General features: G+C 53.8%; 4 protein-coding genes across 4 annotated transcripts; 2 read left to right on the forward strand and 2 right to left on the reverse strand.

Annotated features, from left to right (window-relative positions):
- Positions 1-114: 114 nt before the first annotated feature.
- Positions 115-1,365, forward strand: PODANS_5_9220 (uncharacterized protein; the record flags this gene model as incomplete). The annotated part of the gene is made up of 4 exons (XM_001904705.1): positions 115-312; positions 379-428; positions 489-612; positions 670-1,365. 4 exons carry the CDS (start codon positions 115-117, stop codon positions 1,363-1,365), a joined length of 1,068 nt encoding a protein of 355 aa, XP_001904740.1.
- A 226-nt stretch (positions 1,366-1,591) lies between these two features.
- On the reverse strand, positions 1,592-2,544 carry PODANS_5_9230 (uncharacterized protein; the record flags this gene model as incomplete). Its single annotated transcript, XM_001904706.1, has 2 exons — positions 1,592-2,251; positions 2,431-2,544. The coding sequence occupies 2 exons, from the start codon at positions 2,542-2,544 to the stop codon at positions 1,592-1,594; spliced, it is 774 nt and encodes a 257-aa protein (XP_001904741.1).
- A 1,423-nt stretch (positions 2,545-3,967) lies between these two features.
- On the reverse strand, positions 3,968-4,539 carry PODANS_5_9240 (uncharacterized protein; the record flags this gene model as incomplete). Its single annotated transcript, XM_001904707.1, has 3 exons — positions 3,968-4,126; positions 4,215-4,288; positions 4,359-4,539. 3 exons carry the CDS (start codon positions 4,537-4,539, stop codon positions 3,968-3,970), a joined length of 414 nt encoding a protein of 137 aa, XP_001904742.1.
- A 1,270-nt stretch (positions 4,540-5,809) lies between these two features.
- PODANS_5_9250 (uncharacterized protein) lies at positions 5,810-7,191 on the forward strand (the record flags this gene model as incomplete). The annotated part of the gene is made up of 3 exons (XM_001904708.1): positions 5,810-6,006; positions 6,068-6,166; positions 6,222-7,191. The coding sequence occupies 3 exons, from the start codon at positions 5,810-5,812 to the stop codon at positions 7,189-7,191; spliced, it is 1,266 nt and encodes a 421-aa protein (XP_001904743.1).
- Positions 7,192-8,462: the final 1,271 nt, after the last annotated feature.

Consider the following 8,462-nt stretch of genomic DNA (forward strand, 5'->3'; position numbering starts at 1 on the left):
ACACCTAATCTAACATCTTCTTCCTCAAGAACGATAGACGAAGTATTGAAAGACGTCCACGACACCCTAGAGCCCGACCCGAAGAAACCGAAGCAGAGACATAAACGCAACAAAATGGCTGCCGCCGCGCCTGTCCCCCGCCCCTTGGAGCTCGACCCCAAGTACGATGACTACGACTTCCCGACCACCGCCGCCGTCCCCCTGAGCGGACATGCTGGCTACCTGACGGCGGAACAACAAGCTCAGGTCTCGCAGCTGCGTCTGATGCTCGAGTCTGAGGGCTACACCAAACGTCTCGACACGCTCACACTGGTACGCCTTGCACCAGAATAGCTTTCCATCAGGTTCAGGGTCGGGATACTGACAAATAGGAAACAGCTCCGCTTCCTCCGTGCCCGCAAGTTCGATGTCAACCTCTCCAAGCAAATGTACGCACACCTTCACTGGGGATGGATTCCACAGTCAGGCAGGGGCTAACAATACGCCAGGTTCATCGAGTGCGAGAAGTGGAGGCAAGAGACCAACCTCGACGACGTCGTCCCCAACTGGGACTACCCCGAGAAGGAGGAGGTCTTCAAGTACTACCCCCAGTACTACCACAAGACCGACAAGGTACATAATTTATCTGGGCTCCACCTTTCCCCCCCCTATTGCTAACCCCACCATCAGGATGGCCGGCCCGTCTACATCGAGCAGCTCGGCAACATTGATCTCACAGCCATGTACAAGATCACCACGGCCGAGCGCATGCTGACCAACCTCGCGGTCGAGTACGAGCGCGTCGCCGACCCCCGCCTCCCGGCCTGCTCCCGCAAGTCGGGCGTCCTCCTCGAGACGTGCTGCACCGTCATGGATCTCAAGGGCGTCGGCATCTCCAAGGCGCCCCAGGTGTTCAACTATGTCAAGCAGGCCAGCGTCCTGAGCCAAAACTACTACCCCGAACGCCTCGGTCGTCTGTATCTGATCAACGCTCCTTGGGGCTTCAGCACCGTCTGGGGGGTCGTGAAGGCGTGGCTTGATCCGGTGACGGTGCAGAAGATTCATGTGTTGGGCAGCGGGTACCAGAAGGAGTTGTTGGCGCAGGTTCCCGCCGAGAACCTGCCTAAGCAGTTTGGTGGTTCGTGCGAGTGTGCGGGCGGTTGCCAGTTTAGCGACATGGGTCCTTGGCGCGAGGAGCAGTGGGCCAAGCCGGCCAAGTGGGAGAAGAAGGAGGGTGCTGCTGCTGCTGCTCCTGCGGCGGATGCCACTATTCAGAATGCTGGTGCGGATGTGAAGGAGGGTGGTGCTGCTGCTGTTGCCGGGCAGGGGAATGCGGCTCTTCCGGTGGACGTCAAGGCTGATGCTCCTGCTCCGGCGGCTGCGTAGGTGCAGTCATTGAGGAAGGAGGATGAGGTGCCGCATCGGTGTGGTTGCGGGGACATGCGGTAGTGTTCTTGCCACTCGGTAATGAAGGCCGGCTTCTTTTTGCATGGTAGTTACATGTAGACAGTGGGCGTGGAGCGGGTGTTGGTAGTTTGCGATTGTATTCAGATGGTACCTTACATGTGATAGGCGTGGCGGGGTGGGAGGAGATGAACAAGAATCCCTAAGTTTATCTCTTGACTTGAATGGCATAGTAATGTTTTTTCTTGGTTGAGGAAGTGTAGCAATGGTGGGGGGTATTATTATTTTCCGTAACGCCTCCTTTGTCCTCTGTCTCCTGACCTGGATACATATATATATATACATATATATATGACTTGTTCTGTTTACCAACCACATACCCACCCACCACCCTCGCCCTCTCCATCTTGGCCACAACAGCGGGCATGTCTCTCTTCAGCCTCCCCAGCGTCTCCACCGCCTTGGTGTACGTCCCCTCGACAACCTCCTGTCTATCCAACTCGCCCATTCCCTCGAGTGCCTTTTTCCCGCTTTCCAACCCTTCCTCCCTCGCCCGTTGCAGCACTGCCGAAAGCATCTCCTCGTCTGTGGCTATCTGGGCGTTTGTGGCGGTCATGTAGGCGGATGCGGTCGCGGCGGGGACGCGCCGCTTGAGCTGGGCGATGGAGCGGAGGAGGTCTTCCTCTTGGGAGACGAGGGACTCGATCCTGTCGCGCTTGCGGGGGTCGAAGGGTTCGTAGTGGTCGGTTTGGGGGTTGTGGTGGTCTTGCGGGTCGGAGGAGAAGAGGGTTTTGGGGGAGGGGGGGGCCGAGAGGGAGCCGTTTATTGAGAGGGAGGGGAGGGAGAGGGTGAAGAGGCGGGTTATGTACTAGAGCGTACGAGACGTCACGGAGGCGCATCGTGGGATGGGATTGGGAGTGGGTGGGGAAGGGAAAGGGAAAAGGGGGGGGGGAGGGGGGGGAAACGTACGTCGTTTACCAGCTTATCAATCTCGTTGCGCAACTCGTCTTCCTCTTGGGGGATGGGGTTCCCTTCGTCGTCGAGGACGGGGGGGAAAGCGGCGTTGATGCTATCGGTCGCTGCTTTACGGACGTTGGTGATGAGGTACCGGAGGTCGTCTGGGGATTGGAGTTCGATTTTTCGCTGGATGGAGTCGTCCATTTTTATTTTATTTTATTTTTGTCAGAAAAGTAGGGAGGGGGGGTTGTTTGTCGACTTTCTTTCTTTGGTGGTTGGTTCGCAGGGGGGCCGGTGATTAGATATTATTACTGCTCTAGTTATGCACTATTTGCCAGAAAACAAGAATCTCCTTTTCTCTGTTCCCCTCCCCGGGTATAGCTTCGTCTCTCGTATCGTCGTGGTGTTTCGTGTCGTCGTCGTGGTGCTCAAGTCCTGGATGTTATTGTCGTCGTTGTCATATCAAAACATGCGTCCATCATCCCCCAAATCGCGACGCCAATATATCTTATCGATACTCTGAACGCCCAGTCTACAATTAAGCACCTGGCCCGTGCACACCACCTTCCCCAGACGCTAACCCCGAACTGCACAAGTCCAATCTGCCTGCGAAGAAAGCAGAAGTGGGGTTCACCACTTTGGTGGGGCGGAAGAAGCGGGGGGGGGCTTACAGCTGCTCCCGGTGTTCCGCTACTGAAACCCCCCATCGTCTCTAGGTTATCAGCTGCAGGTTAAGCTGATCTATCAACACCCCCCCCCGCTTACATCCGGTTCAGACAGGGCGAGCGAGTGGTTGATATCTCAACTTCTATTGGCAGCAGACAAGACCGGGACCGGAAGTTCAAACAGGGACAAATCAACCGGGGACACTCTCGCTGACGCAGACAGGGCTGCCAGACAGCAAACTGTTTGACAGTAGTAAATAAATAATATGTCTCCGTAACGAGAGCCTGGAATTCCAAAAGCAAACTATGTCAAAGGTCTGAACATGAATGATTACCATACACCGCCTACCACCTGTGCCCAAAATCCCAATTACGCCTGTCAAAGCCACTCCCACGCGTGCGACAAAAGCCAAGAGACGAGATTCTCCCCTCAAGGCAGGAAAGAAAAAGAAGAAAAGAATAAGAGGATAGTACCACCCGGTGTCACGCCCATCCCACCGTCTGAAAGGGTGACTGACATGTGCCCCGTCCCCGGCCAGCCACACCCGCCCCAAGTGTTGTTGTTTCCTTGTAAACAATAATGATATTTCCCCGAACCCCCAACTAACGATGAACAAACAAGAACTCCTAGTACCAACCTAGCCGTGGGCCAAAAGAGCTACCCAATGGTAGACCGAAAGGAAAATAAAGAAAAGAGCCGGAAAAATCAATGACGACCTCCTGTCCACTTATGTGATGGTTTTCCTCGTCGAGCAGACGGCTGCTGGCGGTTGGACGAGGTAAGAAGTCGAAGTGAATTACTGATGCTGAACAATTGTCGAGAGTTTCTGAAAGAAAAAAGAAAGCTTGTCTAATAGTGCTTGATGAGTTGAGTTGTCGTGGAATACGGTTCGTGAAAATCGTTGTAGTATAATCATGCTGTTCTTGCCAAAGATGGCTGCCTGTGTGTGCGCCTTGGACGTTTATTGAGGCAGCATCTTCTTGATCTCCTCGTCACTGATGTGGATCTCGACGATGGGATCACGGCGCTGGTCGAGCGGGGTGTATTCAAAGTCGCTCATGGATGGCAGGAAGATTTCGGGATTCCAGACGAAGCCTTGTCCCCTCTCGAGGTAGGTCACCTGGTGGCACCGTGTGAGTGGCGGGGGTCAAGCACAGCATTGTAGCACTTCTGCCACTGCTGGCAGCCAGGACAAGGAAACAACTTACCAGTCTCATGGGTCCTTCGTGATCCTCGCCGCCAATCCGGATGGTCGTGCACTCCTGCTTGGTGAAAGCAGAGCCTGCGTGTTCATCATTAGCATCCCGTTTGGGATTGGGGGGGATGCAAAGAGTAATGAGGTCGGGACATACTCAAAAGGCTGGGTCGTCTGGCGTGCACCTTTTGCTTCTGAGAAGCCCTAGGTGAGGCCTTGGGAGAGTGGCCTGGCGTGCTCGGGGAGCTAGAGTACGACGACGGCGACGAGCCATCCTGGCGGTTCGCCTGGCGATGGCGCTGGTCGGGAATGGCGATCGAGGTAGGCATGTTGTCCATGGCGGGCTAGGACTAGGAGACTTTAGGCTTTGGTAGGGTAACAGAACAAGACCGCCAGGTCGGTCGGGGCGAATTGAAGGTGCGGGGGAGGTAGTGTGGATTATTGGGTTGGGTTACGACTATGCTGCTACTGCCGAAGGAACGCGCAGAGCTGCAGGGACGGAGATACCATGTATTTATTCGCAGAGTATACTCCGTAAATGTTGGAAGCAGAGGAGCAGAGGAGTAGAGGGAGCAGAGGGAGCAGAGGGAGCAGAGAAGCAGAGAAACAGAGAAGCACAAGCACGTCAGACGGTGAAAATGGCGGGGCGGGGGACCAGGAGTGAGGAAGATGTAATGTGAAAGAAAGGCGAAGAGAAGGGTTTTAGAAGAGGCAGCAGGGGGGGTAAGACCTGAGGAGGAGTGAGTAACCCCTCAGGGTGTCGGGTCGTCTCCCGAATGGTATGCGTACTGTGTACCTGGGATGTGACTAACATGGAACCTTTGTCTCCAACACACAACGAACCCCTCCAACCATCCAGGATCCACGCCATCATCTGATTCAGGCCATTGCAGGGCAAAGGCAAGATAACGGCGACCGGCATCTCTGCCTCCCACCCAATAGCTGGCCGTCCTCAGCGATGAACGCTACGTGGGAGGGCTGGACAGGCCTTGGCTCATGAAGTCGGTAGTGAGGTAGCATGCCACTCTTTAGTGTGGGGTAGGATGTAGCCAACGTCCTTCTCCGCACCGCTTGCCTAATGCTGCAAGGCAATCTCATGATTGCGCCCAAGGGGCGACTAAAGATAATTCTCAGTTTTGTGCTACAGAAACTTGCCATGGAAGACAGCTCCCTCAGTGTCATCAGTTCTAGGTCAAGCGGTGACGAGGAAGCACGGCAGCAGCTCGTTGCAACAAGCAGCACCCTTGAAAGTTGGACGTTGAATTGCAGAAGCACAGGCCACACCAGTCCCCACCTTGTCCTCGACCTCTTTCGGCCTAGCCCCCCCGCCTCATCAGACAAGGCTGCCGAACCAATCCCACTGCTCAGTATCCTCAGGCTCCAGGCGGATGACGAGCCACTTGGAAGCTAATCGCCAAGATATACCTGACTGCTGCTGCCACGCGCCACGAGGCGAAAGCAACAACGACAGAACACCATCGAAACCACTTTCCATACGAAAACATTTGAAATTTGCTTGCATTTTGCATTCCGGCATCACCAGAACCTACCGCACTATTCAAATTCATCGCATCAGCCTCGGGAGAGAAAGGGATATCTAGGGCAAAAATGGGTGACGTCCTGGTCGAAAGCGCTGCCAACAGCGTCCAGCCTCACAAGAAGAGCATCCCCTCCACCATCCCTAGCATCGAGAACTTCGAGGGCGTAACGACAGAGGGCAATGATGAGTACGAGAACCTCAAGCGGCTGCAACGGCAGCTGGAGTACATTCAGCTGCAGGAGGAGTACATCAAGGACGAGCAAAGGTAGCCGCTCGCACTTTCTGCAGTCGACGTGGGACAGGAGCTAAACCTTTTGGTGTTTTAGGAGTCTGAAGCGTGAGTTGGTGCGGGCACAGGAGGAGATCAAGCGCATCCAGAGCGTCCCGCTGGTCATCGGCCAGTTCATGGAGGCCATTGACCAAAAGTAAGCACGCTTCATCCTCGACCCTCGACCAACCCAACTAACAAACCATTACCAGCACTGGCATCGTTCAGTCCTCCACCGGCAGCAACTACGTCGTCCGCATCCTGTCCACCCTCGACCGCGAGAAGCTCAAGCCCTCCTCCTCGGTCGCCCTCCACCGCCACTCCAATGCCCTCGTCGACATCCTCCCCCCCGAAGCTGACTCCTCCATCGCCATGCTCGGCGCCGACGAAAAGCCCGACGTGACCTACGCCGACGTTGGTGGTCTCGACATGCAAAAGCAGGAAATCCGCGAGGCCGTCGAGCTCCCTCTCACCCATTTCGACCTCTACAAGCAAATCGGCATCGACCCTCCCCGCGGTGTTCTCCTCTACGGCCCCCCCGGTACCGGCAAGACGATGCTTGTCAAGGCCGTCGCCAACTCGACCACGGCCAATTTCATCCGCGTGGTCGGGTCCGAGTTCGTCCAGAAATATCTCGGTGAAGGCCCCCGCATGGTCCGCGACGTCTTCCGCATGGCTCGCGAGAACGCCCCGGCCATCATCTTCATCGACGAAATCGACGCCATCGCCACGAAGCGTTTCGATGCTCAGACCGGCGCCGATCGGGAAGTCCAGCGTATCCTGCTCGAACTCCTCAACCAAATGGATGGTTTCGACCAGACGGCCAACGTCAAGGTCATCATGGCCACCAACCGAGCCGACACGCTTGATCCTGCCCTTCTCCGTCCCGGCCGGCTCGATCGCAAGATTGAGTTCCCCAACCTTCGTGATCGCCGTGAGAGGAGACTGATCTTTACGACGATTGCGGGCAAGATGAGCTTGGCGCCAGAGGTTGACTTGGATAGTTTGATTACGAGGAACGATCCGCTGAGCGGCGCCGTGATTGCGGCGATTATGCAGGAGGCGGGGCTGAGGGCGGTGAGAAAGAATAGGTACAACATTATTCAGAGCGATTTGGAGGATGCGTATAGCAGCCAGGTGAAGGGGACGACGGATGAGAACAAGTTTGATTTTTACAAATAAGCGGGGACATGAGGGGGGGGGGGGCGGAAACAAAAGGTTCAGGCTTACAACAGCGAAGATTGATGGCCAGGTGTGTTTTGGGGGGGGGGTGTGGCTGCTTTGCTAGAGGAGTCGAGATGCGTAATGTACAATATAAGTATGACATGGAATAGATGGCGTGTCTTGTCTTTTGCTGAGTTTTGGTTGGTGATGGTGTGAAATGGTGCAGTCTCCTTTAGGCTTCGGTGTCAGAGCCTGCTGATATTCTCCTCGTTACAACATTCCACAATACCAAGGTCCGAACGTGTGTCTGTCAGGGACAGGTGTCTACAATCATATCACTTTCAGGGGGGACTGGCAGAGTGTGTGACAAAAGTTTTTTTGATATCGTTGAATACCAACAACCCATTAATACTAGTAATACACACGAACCTCGCTCTTCTCTCTCGATGAAAAAAACTTTCACTTTCTCAACCAACGCTCAAGAAAGCTAGGAGGAAAATCATGTAAACGCTTCTTGAACCCACAGAAGATGCCAACAGCAGCAGCAGCAGCAGCAGTAGTAGTAACTCACACACACAGAAACACAGCAAAAAAAACAACCAAAAAAACCGGGTATATCCTCCGACAATCCACCAACCAACTAACCAACCAATCAATCAATCAATCAATCAATCAATCCACCAGTACTCCCTCATCCTTCATCCCCGTGTGTCAGTAGTTAGTAGAAGAACCATCCTCTCTTCCCCCCCCTTTCATGGGCAGAGCAGCGAACAAGGCGCGAGAAGAAAAAAAGCCGTCTCTCCTGCTCCCCACCGCTTAGACTTTGAGAAAAAAGAAAAAAGAAAATAAAGCCCATCTAATGTATATCCGCCCCTAGTTCCCTCAGTTTGTTCCCCCAGAATTCTAGTTGCAGCAAGCAAGCAGGCAAGTTCCTGCGCTTTCTATGTATCCCTTTCCATCCCTCCCTTTCCACCCTCTTTTCTTCTACAAGAAGAAACAAAAAAAAAAAGGAAAAAAAAAAAAAGGAAAAAGTGTATCACCCTTTTCCTCATTACTTCATTACCCATTACCCTCCACCCTACCCCCCTCTTTCTTTCTCGTTCTCCCGAAAATCCACATCTGGCTTTTCGTATAATCGCCAAAATAGTCGGAGAACCCCAAATGAATGGTGTGATGGTACAAATATCCGCCCCCGGCCCGGGCCTGGTCTCATATTTTAGGGGGGGGGGGGGATTTTTTTTTTTATTTTTTTAAATAAAAAAATTAAATAAAAATAAAATTAAAAATAT

This window comes from Podospora anserina, chromosome 5 (genome assembly GCF_000226545.1).
Source record: "Podospora anserina S mat+ genomic DNA chromosome 5, supercontig 9".
NCBI classification, from domain to species: Eukaryota; Fungi; Ascomycota; class Sordariomycetes; order Sordariales; family Podosporaceae; genus Podospora; species Podospora anserina.